Source organism: Schistocerca nitens, chromosome 2, assembly GCF_023898315.1.
Source record: "Schistocerca nitens isolate TAMUIC-IGC-003100 chromosome 2, iqSchNite1.1, whole genome shotgun sequence".
In the NCBI taxonomy this organism is placed as follows: Eukaryota; Metazoa; Arthropoda; class Insecta; order Orthoptera; family Acrididae; genus Schistocerca; species Schistocerca nitens.
The window spans coordinates 408,768,014-408,787,249 of record NC_064615.1 but is presented as its reverse complement, the minus strand read 5'-3'; the positions used below and the strand labels follow the sequence as shown (position 1 = coordinate 408,787,249).

General features: G+C 42.4%; 1 protein-coding gene across 1 annotated transcript in view; it reads right to left on the bottom strand.

Annotated features, from left to right (window-relative positions):
- Positions 1 to 19,236, bottom strand: part of LOC126235055 (uncharacterized) — a 671,255-nt gene that overhangs the window by 119,175 nt on the left and 532,844 nt on the right. The window contains exon 3 of the mRNA XM_049943791.1: positions 5,385 to 5,712. Coding sequence (XP_049799748.1) covers positions 5,385 to 5,712 — 328 coding nt within the window. The remainder of the gene's footprint in view (positions 1 to 5,384; positions 5,713 to 19,236) is intronic.

Genomic DNA, 19,236 nt, shown 5'->3' with positions numbered 1-19,236 from the left:
GCCACAGACAATGTACAGCTTTACGTGCCACTGTGAGGGTCTCAATGTCCATTCAAGCATTTACCTCCAGAACATTGTCTCAGAAACTGTTTAACATGTATCTGCAGTGACGACACCTGTCACGTTTGAACTCAACTGTTATTAGCAAGGTGTGGCACTCATCTTCTGTCCCTGTTGGTAGGATCTTTTTACAACTACTGTTCTTACACCATGTTAACACACATGTGAGTGGTATACCATTTCTTGTAGACTGTTTGACATTCTGTGATACACACAACAAATCAGACAGCTTCATTCACAGCGTCATCGTGGGCACATCCAAATGTGATAGCCCCATTCCGTCACATTCTATGCTGACCCTGATTCCATACAAGGGAATGGCACTCAAACACCACTTCAATACCATGACCTATGAGAACCATAAAGGATAACATCACTACCCGGTACACCAGGTGAAAGTGTGCTACATCTGTTCTGTTGAATCAGAACTAGCAAGCCAAACCCTCACGAGAAAGTTCATAGTAAAAGCAGGGGAAGTAAAAGAATAATGAGATGTACCATCTGCCCTTCACCAGAGACAGGCTGCCTGTCTCCTATACATATGATACTGACTGGCTAACGTTCTTTATATCCTAAGAAAGGCAGCACCATGGTTTTAAGCACAAACTGATAGATGTCTCTGCAGTCTTAGCCATCTGGTCACATTACTGTGGTCTTTCATAGTGGCAATAGTCAGACTGGATTATATAGTAAAGTGGTTAAAGAGTTTTGCAAGTTTTTAAACACGTTAGTGCCTATTATATGCATCAAGAACTACTCGTTACCAACAGAGCATCATTTTTCATAAAAGTTTCTGTCATGTACTTGATCTGAAGTGTCCTTTCTCCCCCCCCCCCTCAAAATGGGCAATGCCTGTCAAAGAATGAAAGAACAGAATTGTGCCCACCTTGCAGATGCAAATTTGATAAGAAAAGCTCTCCGTGGTGACAGAGACTTTGAAACTGAACAGTGGAACCTTAAAAAAAATTGAAGATCCAAATGAAAGGAGAAATTGATTTTAGATTTGTAAACAAGCATGCTCCAAATACTATTTAAGAGGGAGACTACTAACAAAATACTCACATGTATCATAGACAACCAATAGGGGAACTGCCTTGTCCAGTATAATGTGGACTCCATTTCATGGAGCAGTTTAAAATTTTTTGTCATAACAAATCACTGCCAGATGTGAAAGAAGATTAATGAAAAAAGTCAGAGCACCAATCCAGATAATGAAGTTAGTAGACCAATATTTACCAACTGAGCCAGCAAACTGGGCAGTTACTAACGCTTAAACGTATGCATACTATCGCATAAATAGATAGATAGTTGTTTATGTATCTATAGATGATTAATAAAATTATGTAATACATGTAATGTTCATTAAACAGGAAACAAATTTTTAAAAAAATAAATAGCTGATGCATTTAGCAATGTTATATTGTCAAAAAAATAATTTTACACTCCATTTGGCTGATCTTAAAAAGCTGAATCAGTACCATACCATGATGAATGAGACTGAGGTCAATAGCATGAAAAGAGGTTAGAATTTTCTATAACAGAACCTGGGAATAGGATTTTACAGTGAGCATCACTGAATTATTACAGTTCAGTACTGACTAACAGTGTTTTGTATTTAAAAAGTGTCAATTTTTTTACCACCTTCTTTTCAGTGTTATCTAAATAACTGTTGACTCTGAAGTATGAATTATGTTGAAGATGCATGTCTTAATTTGCTATTTATATATTTGCATTTTAATTGTCTCATTAATCTGCTTCAGTAATTTAATGTATAATTTTATTTCACTGTAGAAAATGTTGATGGGTGTTGTTTGTTTACTCCTGGTAAATGCAGTTCTCTCCAGCTCTTGTTCCATGATCACGAATGCTGCTGTTTGTGAAATAATTACTGATGTTCTTGATGCACATAAGAGTGTGGTGGAGATATTCACATGGTGCAGTTAGGATCCCCAGCTGTTTAAACAGATCTTTACAGGGAACTCCATTACTATTTATAGTTAGGTATTACTCTAATAGTCCTTTTTTGTAGTTTGAAGACTGTGTCCATGTTTTGTGTATGGGAACCTCTGAAAAAATGGTTCCACAGATACAGATGGGATGCATATAGGAGTAGTACGTAACATAAGGTACTGTCTGTTACACATTGAAGACAGGGGCCTATGGGCATAGCACACAGTTGGCATTTTCTTTCCTAGTGTATGTTCATGTTCATTCCACTTCATAATCAACATCAAGTCTTGAAAATTTTGTGTTTGTTATGATATCTATGAAATCTTTATCCACATTTAATTTTATGGGTGACACTGAGGTGACAAAAGTTATGAGATAGCGATATGTACATATACAGGTGGCAGTAGTATCGCTTACTCAAGGTATAAAAGGGCAGAGCATTGGCAGATCTGTCATTTACACTCAGGTGATTCATGTGAAAAGGTTTCTGATGTGGTTACGGGTGGACAATGAGAATTAACAGACTCTGAATGTGGAATGGTGCTTGGAGCTAGACACTCGGGACATTCTATTTCGGAAATCATAAGGAAACTCGGTATTCCGTGATCCACAGTGTCAAGAGCATGCCAAGAATACCAAATTTCAGGCATTACCTCTCACCACAAATGACGCACTGGCCAACTGCCTTCACTTAATGACCAAAAGGAGCAGCATTTGCATAGAGTTGTCAGTGCTAACAGTCAAGCAAAACTGTGTGAAAAAACTGCAGAAATCAATGTGCGAGTAACGATTAACATACCCTTCACGACAGTGTGGCAAAATTGGTGATAATGGTCTACGATGGCAGACGACCGATATGAGTGCCTTTGCTAACACCACAACATCGACTGCATTGCCTCTCCTAGCTCGTGGCCGAGTCAGTTGGATCCTAGATTACTGTAAAACTGTGGCACGGTCAGATGAGTCCTAGTTTCAGTTGGTAAGAGCTGATGGTAGGGTTCAAGTGTGGTTCACACTCCGTGACTGCACGGACCCAAGTTGTCAACAAGGTACTATCCAAGCTGGCAGTGGCTCCACAGTGATATAGGAGGTGTTTACATGGAATTGACTCTGGTCCAACCAGAGTGATCATTGACTGAAATAGTTACATTCAGCTAATTGGAGACCATTTCGAGATATTCACGGACTTCCATGTTCCTAAACAACAATGGAATTTTCACGGGATGACAATGCACTTTGTCACAGGGGCATAATTGTTTGAGAGTGGTTTGAAGAACATCCTGGACAATTCAAGCGAATTGTTTGGGCAACCAGATCACCTGGCACCAGTCCCATCGAACATTTGTGGCACATAATCTAAAGGTCAGTTTGCGCACAAAATCCTGCACCAGTAACACTTTCGCAATTATGGACGGCCACACAAGGAGCGTAGCTCAAGTATTTCTGTAGGGTGCTGCCTACAACTTATCGCGTCCACGCCACATCTAGTTGCTGCACTACACCGGACAAAAGGATGTCTGACATGTAATCCGTGACTTTTGACACCTGAGTGTATTTTTCCCTCTTTAAGCTGAATAGCTCTGTTCTCTTTTTCGTTCAGTGTGAGTCGCAAACTCATTTGTTGTGTAAGACGCAAGAATGGACATGTTCAACTTTTGTAGTCCTGTCTTCCTCAGTTGCGTGTAATATAATGGTATATTGATAATTTTTACTTATGGACCGTCTGACAGCAACTGAATAAAACACAATTTTAGTGCCATACGTGTTTCGCCTTTATTTTCTGGAAGGCATCATCAGTGGCAGGTTGCGTGGACAATTTTTACATTTTACGCTCCTGTTGCATAACCTTTTCATAGTGGCTGCTTCTGTTTGGTTGTTCTTATTGTGTGTTTGCCGTGTTTGTTTTATTATGCCTTTTATTTCTTCTTTTACTAGTTCTCTTGTCAGTCCTATGTTTATTTCACAATTATTTTGTTGTTCTTTACGTGTAAGGATGTGTTTAGTTTCTATTATGAGATTTTCTATGTATTGATTGTTCACTTTGCTATCAGTGCAGTGTTTCAAACCTTTTTCCAAGAGCATTTTTTCATTGTCGTGTAGTTCTGTCTCTGTTAGGTTAACTAAACGTGGATGGAATGTGTGTTGGTGTTCATGTGGTTTCACATTTAAAATGTAAATGTATTTTTGCGTCTTTTTTACTGTTAGTTTCATTATCTTCTCTTTATGTTTGTTTTGTAAATGTTTCATTGCTGTGTATGTGTTGTGTTCAGTTTTTTCTACTAGTGCCATGAAAACTGTGGCGTTTCCTACGTTTTTTGCCAATTCTAGATGAAGTCTCATAGAGCATCATGTTTAGGTGCTGTTTTTTCGAATAGAGCATCTTAATTTCGTGTAGTAACCAATATCGTTCTACAGTGGCACAAAAGTCGAAATCATTTGCAGAACCGTTTTTAACCTTTACATTAATGTAACTTGGAATTAAATCGTTCTTTTTGCATGTTTTGTTGAATTCTATGTGCTGTATCAGATGTATTTTCTTGAACCTGTTGTACACGTTGACAGGGAATGCTTGACATAGCTGTATTGACATCTTCAACTTTTGTAGTCCTGTCTTCCTCAGTTGCGTGTAATATTACGGTATATTGATAATTTTTACTTATGGACCGTCTGACAGCAACTGAATAAAACACAATTTTAGTGCCATACGCGTTTCGCCTTTATTTTCTGCAAGGCGTTGTTGAGGAACAATCAATACATAGAAAATCTCATAATAGAAACTGAACACATCCTTACACGTGAAGAACAACAAAATAATTGTGGAATAAACATAGGACTGACAAGAGAACTAGTAAAAGAAGAAATAAAAGGCATAATAAAACAAACACGGCAGACACACAATAAGAACAACCAAACAGAAGCAGCCACTATGAAAAGTTATGCAACAGGAGCGTAAAATGTAAAAATTGTCCACGCAACCTGCCACTGATGATGCCTTGCAGAAAATAAAGGCGAAACGCGTAGCGCACTAAAATTGTGTTTTATTCAGTTGCTCTCAGACGGTCCATAAGTAAAAATTATCAATATACCGCAAGAATGGAGCTCGCAGATTCTCAGGTGTGAATGAAGAAAACTCAGCAACAGCTTCTAAATATGCCACGGAAATTCCTCTGGAAGAAGTGACGAGCTGCTGCTTCAGTCGGCCCGCTAGAGAGTAGGATCACGATAACGTTACCGCACAGACATCCCCCGGCATCGTACAGCTTTTGTCACCTCAGAGTACTTGGCCTGCTAGAGTGGCTACCACAGTGTGGGATCACGATAGGCTGAACCTCGAGGGCTAGTCCAGGATGCTGCGCCTGTCCCTCGCGACTTACCGAGCCAGTCGCGGGCGGATAGGCCGCCGCTGACGACGTTGTTGAAGGAGGCGGGCTTGCGGCTGGGCGCGGGCGCCTGCGGCGGCTGCAGACGGGCGGTGCCCACGTCGGGCAGCGGCTCGAAGTGCACCACGGAGGAGCGGTCTCCGGGCGCAGCCGCTGCTGCCGCCGGCGGGAACATGGTGAACTCCGCGGAGCTGGCGGCGCTGTTCACGTAGCCGATGTCGCCCCCGCCGCCCCCGGGGCCAGGACCGGCGGCTGCGGCGGGCGTCGCGTTCGCTGGCCCGGGACCCGCCAGGCTGTGGCTCGACGCGCTGTCCGTGAACTCCTGAGCACACACAGGCACCACGTGTAAAACGCGCACACGAAAACACCACCCTCACTGTCTCGAAAAGAGGTTATAAGATGACTCCAATATAGACGATTTAAATCAGAGAATGTTGAGGAACTTACACTAGGAAAGAAAGAAATCAGTTTCATTATTTGGGCAGTAAAAAGTAGTTGTTGTTTTTTAGGGAAGGAGACCAGACAGCGAGGTCATCGGTCTCGTCGGATTAGGGAAGGACGGGGAAGGAAGTCGGCCGTGCCATTTCAAAGGAACCATCCCGGCATTTGCCTGGAGCGATTTAGGGAAATCACGGAAAAACCGAAATCAGGATGGCCGGACGCGGGATTGAACCGTCGTCCTCCCGAATGCGAGTCCAGTGTGCTAGCCACTGCGCCACCTCGCTCGGTGCGCAGTAAAAAGGGCCGTTTCTACCATTAGGTAAGGCTACGCGGCCGCCTTGGGCAGAAAAATGTTAGGGGAGGCAAAAATTAAATTTTAAATAAAACAACGAAAAAATTGAGAAAATGAGAAAAAATAAAAAAGTGGAAAAATTAAAACACTGGTGAAAAAAAATCGAGCGCATTTGTTGTCCTCCGTCAATTTTAAAGTAATGGAAACTGAGGACTGTCCCCAGAAACTGAGGACGTCCGGTCACCACTGTTTAATGATTAAAAGTGTAAGCAGGCTGTTTAGGTTTTTTATGTTGATAACGTCACCTTGCGCTCTGTATGAAAATCACCGGCTGTGCTGTGTGCAGTCTGTGGCTGGTTGGCACTGTTGAAATATTCGCTACTGTAGTGTTGGGCAGTTGGATGTGAACAGCGCGTAGCGCTGGGCAGTTGGAGGTGAGCCGCCAGCAGTGGTGGATGTGGGGAGAGAGATGGCGGAGTTTTGAGAGCGGGTGATCAGGACGTGTGTCCATCAGAGACAGTAAATTTGTGAGACTGAATGTCATGAACCGATATATATATTATGACTTTTGAACACTATTAAGGTAAATACATTGTTTGTTCTCTATCAAAATCTTTCATTTGCTAACTATGCCTATCAGTAGTTCGTGACTTCAGTAGTTAGAATCTTTTATTTAGCTGGCAGTATTGGCGCTCGCTGTATTGCAGTAGTTCGAGTAACGAAGATTTTTGTGAGGTAAGTGATTCATGAAAGGTATAGGTTATTGTTAGTCAGGGTCATTCTTTTGTAGGGATTTTTGAAAGTCAGATTGCGTTGCGCTAAAAAAATATTGTGTGTCAGTTTAGTGTTGATCAGAATAAGTAAAGAGAGTAATGTCTGAGTACGTTCAGTTTTGCTCAGCTGTTTGAAAATCAAATAACGTAAGGGGTTTATCAGCACAATCATTCATAAATTTTTCTAAGGGAATGTTTCAAAAGTATAATAGGTGATTGCATTTCATGTGCGATGTTGGTGGCAGTGGAGCTGGGGAGGGGTATCGAGTGGGGGGGGGGGGGAGGAGACAATTATATAGGGAGACTGATAGTAGCAAAAAAGACGGAGCGTCATTTCTCAATTCTCGCCTAGGGCGGTAAAACACCTAGCAATGCCCCTGGTAGTAAAATAACTCATGATGCCTGGCGCAGAGAGGATACAAAGTGAAGACTGACTACAGCAAGAAAAACATTTCTGAAGAAGATGAATTTGTTACAATCTAGTATCGGTAGAAGTGTTAGGATGTCCTTTCTGAAGGTTTTTGTCTGGAGTGTAGCATTGTATGCCAGAGACACGTGGACACTGAACAGTTTATACAAGAAGAGAATAGCAGCTTTTGAAATGTAGTGCTGTAGAGGAATGCTGAACATTAGAGGTGTAGATCAGGTAATTAATGGACAAGTTCTAGGTCGAATTGGGAAAAAAAGAAATTTAGGCACAACTTCGTTTAAAGAAGGGATCAGTGAATATGACACGTCTTTGGGCATCAAGGAATCGTCAGTTTGGTATTGGAGAGTAGTGTAGGGGATACAAATTAAACAGGGAGACCAACGAATGAATACAGTACGCAGGATAAATGGATGTAGGTTGCTGCAGTTATTCTAAGATGGAGAGACTTGCAGAGGAGAGATTAGCATTAAGAGCTGCATCAAACCAGTACCAATCTTCGGGCTGAACGACATAACAACCTCAACAACAGCGCGTTCCATAAATTAGGGAACACTGTGTGACGGGTACTCAAAGTTTTAAGCTTTTTTTGAGTCATCAGTCTACTGACTGGTTTGATGCGGCCCGCCACGGACTCCTCTCCAGAGCCAACCTCTTCATCTCAGAGTAGCACTTGCAACCTACATCCTTAGTTATTTGCTAGATGTATTCCAATCTTTTCTTCCTCTACAGTTTTTGCCCTCTACAGCTCCCTCTAGTAACATGGAAGTCATTCCCTAATGTCTTAACAGAAGTCCTATCATCCTGTTCCTTCTCCTTGCCAGTATTTTCCACATACTCCCTTCATCTCCGATTCTGCGTAGAACCTCCTCATACCTTACCTCATCAGTCCACCTAATTTTCAACAATCGTCTACAACACATCTCAAATGCTTCCATCCTCTTCTGTTCCGGTTTCCTCACAGTCCGTTTACCACTACACACTACGCTGTGCTCCAAATGTACACTCTCAGAAATTTCTTCCTCAAATTAAGGCCTATGTTTGATACTAGTAGACTTCTCTTGGCCAGAAATGCCCTTTTCGCGAGAGCTAGCCTGCTTTTGATGTCCTCCTTGCTCCATCCGTCATTGGTTATTTTACTGCCTGGGTAGCAGAATTCCTTAACTTCATCTACTTCGTGACGATCAGTCTTGTGTTAAGTTTCTAGCTGTTCTCATTTCTGCTACTTCTCATTACTTTCGTGTTGCTCCGATTTACTCTCAGTCCATATTCTGAACTCATTAGACTGCTCATTCCATTCAGCAGATCATGTAATTCTTCTTCACTTTCACTCAGGATAGCAACGTTATCAGTAAATCTTATCATTGGTACTTCACCTTGAATTTTGATTCCACTCCTGAACCTTTCTCTTATTGCCATCATTGCCATAATTAAATATTTTCATGACGATTATTTCAATGTCGACAGTTAAGACTCCAGCAGCACTTGATATAGCATTGTGAACAACATGGGCAGGCCATCCAATTCCTTCTACATTTTTTCCCAGTTCTTTAATTTGGTGAAAAACATTCCGCTGACCGCATCGATGAAACCCTCCGACGTTGGTGTTGGTACTGGTATTGCCTCCACAAAAAGCGATTAATTTATCTAATGGAATTTGCAGTTGTCTGAAACGGTCTATACAAAACTACTCAATTGTCTCCGATGTTTCGTTATTCAACTTCAACAGCTTCTGTTGGATTCCGCCAGTTTCTGCTTAAGAACTTACACAAACACACAAATATATATAACACAATACGAAATTGCAATTTATGCAGACCTTCAAAGTTTTGCTATTAAATTTTGCTAAATGGAACAGATTCCTATATTATGTATTATTATTGTTGTTCTCGTTGTTGTTATGCTGATTTTTTCCCTTTCAATAAGTTGCATGCAAAGATTTATACTATGGTTTCAAATCATTGAAAGAGGTCTTGCTTAATAAAAATTAAATAAATAAAGTTATTCCTTATCTTGCACATTTCTGTTGTTCTCACTGGTGGTCGTTGTGTTTTTGATGAACTGTGACAAATACAGGCTACAGGATGATACAAAAATGCTACCACTGGCGCCAATGACCCATATTTACTGGTAGGCATTCAAAGCAGTAGGACTCAACCGTTCGTAATACGTATTATGCAAAGACGTTTAAGTTGTGGCCAGTGCAGAAGAGGTAAACCTTAAGAGCACAAATGTAAGATAACACTCGACTTAGCTCTGGTTTACATTACGTCATTTATCAGAAAAATTGATGACACAGGCAAAGGATGGTTGCCCTTGTATTTATGAAAGGGCATAAGCCGTCATATTTTCTAAAGACAAATTTTTACTCACCTTAATGACCTTCCTCTCGTTCTCCTGGAGGCGTGCAAGTAAATAAGAGACATGTGTTGAAAAGAAGCGTATAAATATCTTAACGATACAGCTAAACAAAATAATTGTCTAATAACGAGTCAAGTTATATTACACTGAAGTTGTAAAGAATCTTTTGGGACATCCTATACACACCCATGGAAAAATAATCGCAACACCAAGGAAGAGTTGTGCGACATACACGAAAATGATTCTATGCCTGAAAGATGATGTCTGTTCAAATTTCACACCATACGCATAAGAGTGGCGCTAATACTGTAAGATGGCAAGAACTATGCCCCTTACATGAAGTCATTAAAGATGACCTAACTCACGTTGAGCGAACAGTAGGGTTGAACAAAAATGACTGACAAGGAACGATGCATCTTGTAGAGGGTGTAGTATGGACGTATTGGAATAATTAATGTTGGGTGATGGTTTTAAAGTAATTCACACGACATGACAAACTTCGTGGAAACGCGTCGATTTACTGGAGACTAGTTTATCCCAGGGAAGTATAACAGAGTGACCGTGGCCGGCCGCCGGGGGAGCGGCTAAGGGAAGTGACAATAGGCAGCTTAGGGTGGATCAAGCTCTGAGAAAGTGGTAACGGGCACGGCCTCCAGCTGCCTTAAGATGAGTGACAGTGAGTCGGTGGTTGACCCCATGCTGGCGTACCGGGAAGCAGACGGCGAACTTGAAGCCTGTTGATAAATGCCCGACGTTCCGTTTTCAGTGAAACATGTGAGAAAGCTGCCAAAGCTACGGTGGAGTGGTCAACAGAGGTCAAAATATGCATGTTCGTGACTATAGCAACTTCATGCTGAATTCACGGCCCACAGAGCCTGAAGTAAATCAGGTGAAGGGCGACAGAATGAAATACGCCGGCCTCTGATGGGAACGTAGGACCAAGGAATTTGAAGTACTCTCCTGGGAGTCAGAATTCCGGGAAAATTGGTGTTTGTGCAGACGCTAACCTTGATGGTGGCCTGGGAGGAGCTAAATAGCAGACGTTGAGAGGAAGGGAAATTTTGTGGGAATTTGTTCACTTCCCAGAGCAGGCATTGGTCGGCGCTGAGAAGCGACGTATAATTAACGCGACTTGCGCTGCAATTGGCGCAAGTGATTTTGCTGGAGGGGAAACCGAGGCGAAGAGTGGACTGTGAGAAGTCTCCATAGTGGTCTTCCATTCCCAGCTTGCCTAGAGTGCGGACGTGGCGTTCTTTATTCAGCTTGCCTGAGAAAGAGTGAGCATCCCTGCAGTTTAGGACTTAGCAAATGGAACGATTGAGCTTGGAGATAGGAAGTTTTGCTTCAGCTATGTACTGAGCAAGATAGCTAGGAGTGAATAGACGAGCGCAGCCTTGCAGCACCACGAGGTCGGCCGACGTCCACACAACGACGCCGCTCCGCCACGCTGAATTTGGTGATATTGCGCCCACTACGGCCACTGATTAATTTGCTGCATCACGTCAGCAAAGTTTCCACGAGGGTTTCATGGGCCGTGTATTGTAGAATTCTTCTCGCACTTCGCATTACGCCTGGGTCAGTTGATAGGAATTACTTTTGATTTATCGCGCTTTATTCCACGCAAACGCAATTTATTACCACTGCCTGTTAGGAGAGTCATGTAATGCGATGATTGAAGGTCGTGAGTTAAAATAAATCTGTGCTAATCGACTGCATCTGTTTTCAATGAAGTAGTTGAAATCCCAAATCACTTTCTTAATTAATTTTATGTTCAACATTTGCATCTGGTGTTCAATAGCTGAATATAACATCAATGTGCAACCCTTTTTAATTAAAAAGGGATCAATTCTGAATCAATTAATGTCAACACTGCCACCGAAGTTCAATCAGGAGTCACAGGGCCTTATTACTTTCTTTGCGTTATCCGACATTGCGGCAGTTTTGCACTCTCTGTTGATCTGTTAGTCAATTACCTGGGGTGAACACACACCAAAACCATATAAGTGACGGGTGGTCTGTTACAATAAAATACAAATGCCGTTTGCTTTAAATACACGTAGTAACGGTTTTGGGAGTTAGTTACCTCTGAGACTGGACGTGGTGAGTTGTTAGTCAAGGCTTTAAGACGACAGAGACGCCATTATTAACACCTCACTGACTTTGAACGAGGTCGCTTGATAGGGCTACATGAAGCTGCATGTTCCTTCTGCGGAACTGGAGAAAGATTTGGCAGGAATATAGCCACGGTACACGACTGCTAGCATCAGTGGTCACGAGAATGTAAGGCTCCGGACGGCCACGTGGCACTACCGAGAGGGAAGACCGTAGTGTTCGGCGTATGTCTCTGGCGCATCGTATTGCAGCTGCAGCAGCAATCTCAGCAGTACTTGGCACCACAGTGACACAAGGCACTGTTACAAATAAACGGTTACTTCGACATCTCCGAGCCAGACGCCTTGTCGCGTGCATTCCACTGACCCTAACTACTGTCATTTTCGACTTCAGTGGCGTCAAGCGAGAGAACATTGGAGGGCAGGGTGGAGGTCTGATGTGTCTTCTGATGAAAGCTGGATCTGCCTCGGTGCCAGTAATGGTCGTGCGTTGGCTAGGAAGAGGTCAGTTGAAGGCTTGCAGCCATCCTGTCTGCGTGTTAGACATACTGGACCTGCACCTGGAGTCATGATCTGAGGCGCGGTGTCGTCAGACACAGGAGCCCTCTCGTGGTTATCCCACACACCCTGACTGCAAATCTGTACGTCAGTCTGGTGATTCTACATCTACATCTACATACATACTCCGCAATCCACCATACGGTGCGTGGCGGAGGGTACCTCGTACCACAACTATCATCTTCTCTCCCTGTTCCACTCCTAAACAGAACGACGGAAAAATGACTGCCTATATGCCTCTATACGAGCCCTAATCTCTCTTATCTTATCTTTGTGGTCTTTCCGCGAGCCGGCCGGTGTGGCCATGCGGTTCTAGGCGCTTCAGCCTGGAATCGCGAGACCGCTACGGTAGCAGGTTCGAATCCTGCCTCGGGCATGGATGTGTGTGATGTCCTTAGGTTAGTTAGGTTTAAGTAGTTCTAAGTTCTAGGGGACTGATGACCACAGATGTTAAGTCCCATAGTGCTCAGAGCTATTTGCACCATTCTGAATCTTTCCGCGAAATATAAGTTGGCGGCAGTAAAATTGTACTAGAGTCAGCCTCAAATGCTGTTTCTCTAAATTTCCTCAGAAGCGATTCACGAAAAGAACACCTCCTTGTCTCCAGAGACTCCCACCAGAGTTCTTGAAGCATTTCCGTAACACTCGCGTTTTGACCAAACCTACCAGTAACAAATCTAGCAGCCCGCCTCTGAATTGCTTCTACGTCCTCCCTCAATCCGACCCGACAGGGATCCCAAACGCTCGAGCAGTATTCAAGAATAGGTCGTATTAGTGTTTTATAAGCGATCTCCTTTACAGATGAACCACATCATCCGAAAATTCTACCAATGAACCGAAGACGACTATCCGCCTTCCCCACAACTGCCATCACATGCTTGTCCCACTTCATATCGCTCTGCAATGTTACGCCCAAATATTTAATCAACGTTGACTTTGACAAGCGCTACACTACTAATGGAGTATTCAAACATTACGGGATTCTTTTTCCTATTCATCTGCATTAATTTACATTTATCTATGTTTAGAGTTAGCTGCCATTCTTTACACCAATCACAAATCCTGTCCAAGTCATCTTGTATCCTCCTACAGTCACTCAACGACGACACCTTCCCATACACCACAGCATCACCAGCAAACAGCCGCACATTGCTATCCACCCTATCCCAAAGATCATTTATGTAGATAGAAAGCGACAGCGCACCTACCACACTTCCTTGGGGCACTCCAGATGATACCCTCACCTCCGATGAACACTCACCATCGAGGACATGTTGTGCTGCCATTTATGAACAGCACTCCACTGTGTGTTTTCCAAGAGGATACCGCTCGTCCACATACCGCTGTAGAAGCCCAACATGTTCTACAGTGTGTCGACATGTTGCCCTGGCCTGCTCAGTCACCAGATTTGTCTCCAATCGAGCGCATATGGGACATCGTCGGACGACCCCTCCAGCGTCATCCACATACAGCATTAACCGTCCCTGTATTGACCGGCCACGTTCAACAGACACGAACTCAATCTCACAACATGACATCCGGCACCCGTACAATGCAATGTATGCACGTTTGCATGCTTGCATTCAACATTCTGGCCGTCACACCGGTTGTTAATGTACCAGCATTTCATATATGCAATGGCGTATCTCGCGCTTTCATTAACCGACTATATTGCAGTGTTCATCACTTAAATATGTTACGCAGACATAAGCATTCACTAAATTTCGTTACACTACATTAATTATTTTTTGGTGCTGCGGTTTTTTTTCCGTCAGTGTATCTTCGTAATCTGATAGCGGAAGCGAGAAACTGGTAATATTCCTCGCACGTGTAGACTGCTACACAACAACCGTACAGCCTTGCCCATACACAAAGACCGAGTTTAATATTTTTTGGAAAAAATTTAGTTGTTCTGGATTATCTGAAAACGAGATGGGCAACGAAGTGTTCCGCCCGTACCAGAGGGCACGATTTCGGGACTGATTGCAGCCGCCTTTGTCTGCCTGCCACGTCGTCGTTTGTCTCCCTCGGACTTCGAAGAAAACAATTGTTCTAAAGCCTTGTCCCTTCCTTCCCGTTTCCCTTCTTCGTTTTCTGTGTGGTGCGCCCCACCCCTCCCATCCCCACCCCTTCCCTCCCCTTCCCACGCCGTCACCACTGTCTGCATCCACTCCGAATGAAAGAAGGCGGGCGTGAAATGGCGAACAGAAAGGGTTGAAGGAAGTGGGAAGGGGCGGAACTTAGGGCGCTGGCAAACATCCTGCGGGCAGGCGACAGTGGACTGTGCTGGAGAGGAGTGGAGCAGAGTGCTGGCTGGCATCGCCAGAGGTCCTCTGCAGATTGCGGCGCCCGGGCACAGCTCTTATCGGCACCTGCGGCCCTCGTCTCTGCAGTTCGTCAACGCCCGCAATCTCCTTCCCATTCCTAATGCCAGTCTCGCAACAACGAGTGGAGTGCTTCTGGTAAACTACAAACAGTTTCCAAAACAAGATTTTCTAGGTGTGTGTGAAACATTCAGTTCACAGCGCGTTTTAAAGGTATTTTCAGTATCGCGGCGAAATAACGATTTTACACGTGAAAACCATTCAAAACTAAGTGTTACCTCATGAGCAATACAGAGATGCTTACAGAGAATTAAAGCGATATAGAAGAAAATAAATATACCGAAGTGGAGGACGTAATGAAACTGAAATGGAGAAAAATGTGGCCAGGCGACTTAATGTAGATGGGCCAAGGAAGTACTTTGCTCAATTCCAAGCGTTAATAACTGATCTAGTTGATGACCTACTCGAAAATGAGTACATAATATCCGAAAATATGCAGGAGAAACACAGATGCGTACCTATGGATATGGAAGGCATAAATGTACTTTTATACGGCATGGACGTCAAATGCCTGATGATTGTAAAGACGACGACTATTATTATTATATTATTATTATTATTATTATTCATGTATCTTTCCTTTCTCAGACGTTATGTCTGGTTAAAATTGGAAAGTGACGGACCTTGATCAAGCGTGACTTCCTTTTAACTGTACGGTATATGTTACATTGCATTTAGGAACTTTCGGGTAATTGAACATGTATCAATAATTACAGATTTCTGTAGTTGTATATGTACGTTTGGATGTAGCTGTATTGCGTTGATGTACTGGTGGATATTGTGTGGTATGACTCCTGTAGTTGATAGTATAATTGGTATGATGTCAACTTCATACTGATGCCACATGTCTTTGACTTCCTCAGCCAGTTGGATGTATTTTTCAATTTTTTCTCCTGTTTTCTTCTGTATAATTGTTGTATTTGGTATGGATATTTCGATTAGTTGTGTTAATTTGTTCTTTTTATTGGTGAGTATGATGTCAGGTTTGTTACGTGGTATTGTTTTATCTGTTATAATGGTTCTGTTCCAGTATAATTTGTATTCATCATTCTCCAGTACATTTTTTGGTGCATACTTGTATGTGGGAACATGTTGTTTTATTGTTTTATTAGTTTATGTTGTATGGCAAGTTGTTGATGTATTATTTTTGCTACATTGTTATGTCTTCTGGGGTATTCTGTATTTGCTAGTATTGTACATCCGCTTATGATGTGATCTACTGTTTCTATTTGTTGTTTGCAAAGTCTGCATTGATCTGTTGTGGTATTGGGATCTTTAATAATATGCTTGCTGTAATATCTGGTGTTTATTGTTTGATCCTATATTGCAATCATGAATCCTTCCGTCTAACTGTATATATTGCCTTTTCTTAGCCATGTGTTGGATGCGTCTTGATCGATGTGTGGCTGTGTTAGATGATACGGGTGCTTGCCATGTAGGGTTGCAATGGTGTAGCTGATGTATTTATATGAGTGATTGCTTTGTGTATTTTGCTAGTTTCTGCTCGTTCTAGAAAGAATTTTCTTAAATTGTCTACCTGTTCATAATGTAGGTTTTTTATGTCGATAAATCCTCTTCCTCCTTCCTTTCTGCTTAATGTGAATCTTTATGTTGCTGAATGTATGTGATGTATTCTATATTTGTGGCGCTGATCGTGTAAGTTTATTGAGTGCTTCTAGGTCTGTGTTACTCCATTTCACTACTCCAAATGAGTAGGTCAATATTGGTATAGCATAGGTATTTATAGCTTTTGTCTTGTTTCTTGCTGTCAATTCTGTTTTCTGTATTATTATTATTATTATTATTATTATTATTAAATGACTGGAGCGGACCTTGAGGAAGATGAGTTTGGGTCCGGAGAAATGTAGGGACACGCGAGGTAATATCGCCCCAACTATTTATATTAGAGAGTAGGTTAAAGAAGGGCAAATGAACATTTATAGCATTTGTAGATTTACAACGACTGTTGACAATACTGACTGGAATACACTCTTTGAAATGCTGAAGGTAGCAGGGTAAAATACAGGGAGGGAAAGCTATTTACAACTTGCACAGACCCAGACGACAGTTATAAGAGTCAAGGAGCATTAAAAAAAGCAGTGGTTGAAAAGCGAGTGAGAAAGGGTTGTAGCCTGTCTCTGATGTTATTCAGTCAGAGTACTGAACAAGTAGCAAAGAAAACCACTGACTAACACGGTGAAGGAATATCAGTTCAAGGAGAATATTTTTAAACTTTGAGATTTGCCGATGACATTGTAATTCTGTCAGAGACAGCAAAGGAAGAAAAGGAGGATACCAGCATTTAACGTCCCGTGAACAACGAGGTTGTTAGAGACGTAGCACAAGGTCATATTAGGAAAGGATGGAGAAGGAAAGACGCCGTGCCCTTGCGAAGGCACAAAAATGGCTCTGAGCACTATGGGACTCAACTGCTGTGGTCATTAGTCCCCTAGAACTTAGAACTACTTAAACCTAACTAACCTAAGGACATCACACACATCCATGCCCGAGGCAGGATTCGAACCTGCGACCGTAGCAGTCGCACGGGTCCGGACTGCGCGCCTAGAACCGCGAGACCACCGCGGCCGGCCCTTGCGAAGGAACCATCCCGACATTTCCCTGAAGCGTTGCAGGGAAATCACGGGAAACCTAAATCAGGATGGCCGGGTGCGGGTTTGAACCGTCGTCCTCCCGAATGCTAGTCCTGTGTGCCACCACTGCGCTACCCCACTCGTTGACAGCAAAGGACTTGGAAGAGCAGTTGAACGGAATGGACAGTGTCTTGAAAAGAGAATATAAGATAAACATAAAAACTAAAACAACGATAATAGAAGGTAGTCGAATTAAATCATACCTTGCTGTGGGAATTATATATTACGAAATGAGACACTAAAAGTTGCGGACTTCTTTTGCTATTTGGGCAGCAGAAAACTTGTAAGTCCGAAGTAGAGAGGATATAAAATGCAGACTGATAACAAGCGTCATACCACTCTCCCCTTTTTCTAAAAAGGATTTGAAAATAAGCCATGGAACACAAGTACGGCAGTTTATTTATTTATGTAATCGCCGTTAGTGTTTCTGCTGCTGCGACACCTGCTTAGAGCGTACACTTCGTGTCTAAAGAGGGCTGACGAACCACAAAAGAGCGAATGCTAATGTGTTTTGGACTTCGAATGTGCTTCCGCATAAAATCTTCTTCTAAGATCAAGAGAGTAGTAGTTCTTCGCTTATTGCCAATTTATTTTTTCTCTCCAGCGAAGTTTGTTAGTTTTGATGGGTGAGAGAATGCAATAATATACAGAATTAGCACACCTGCACTTAATCGTCTTGTCGTCTCCTGTTTAATGGCTATACATTATCCACCGGTAGCTTTGCCATACGCTTCATTGGTAACGGCTGTTCGTGACAGGAAAAACTAACACTGCAGCAAGTTAAATCGTGAACAGATTCAACACACTTTGCACTTCAAACAACTGAGCTTTGAAAATTTTTCTTTTTTTTTTACCGTTGGCGAATCGAGATGTTTTCATTTCTTAGATTTTCGTTTGAACTACGGAGCCAAGAGCAAACCCATGTGTTTCGTCGCTTCTAGTAACATTTTCCACGCACTTGTTTCCTTCATACGTCAAGATAATACAACGGTATTTACGAATGTTGGCACCACCTAGAAGATCACACACACACACACACACACACACACAGGTAGAAGAAAAACAGCTGCCGCGGACCTAGAAATTGCGCGTTAGCGTTTCAGATTACTGTTTCAGATTGTTAATAGAACATCATTACGGGGGGGGGGGGGGGGGGGAGGGAGGAGGATGGGGAAGAGACTTACTGATCCACCAAGGAAATAGTAATGACCGTTTATTTCTCTCCTATACCTGTGTCGAAAAGTTAAACGACTGGACGCCTTAAAATCACGACGATGTACGGCATAATGGAGTAAATTGTCGTCAGAATGTTGCAGTGTTATAACACAAGGATTATTTTATGCGACATGGTTGCCAAGGTGAATAATAATCAACAAAATATGCTAATGTATTAGGAAGGCAATTATAAAAGGTGATACCATCCGTACCGATGTCGTAACTAACCTCAAAATGAGATGCGTTGCTAACCATACACAGGTTTCCCACCAAAGAACACACACCTGTGAAAACAGCATTCCTTTTTCCCTTTGGTTCCGCAGGGCAATCTTAGCCAAATATATTCTCTTTTAGAGGTAAGACTTCAAAGATTCCTCTGAACGATAGCCACTTCCATAAAATTTAAGCTAGTTCTTTCAGTAAACACCAGTACAGAAATTGCAGGAAGTGTTTTGGCTGACAACGACTGGGCTCTAAATGAATCCTTCTTCTACGAAAACTTCTCATCATAACTGCTGTTTTAATAAGTAATATATTCGTACATCCTATAACGAACCAACCATCAATTACGTAACCACTGATATTCGAAGGTTTTAAGTGCAAACGAAAAATCAGTGTTTTCATGTCGTGACA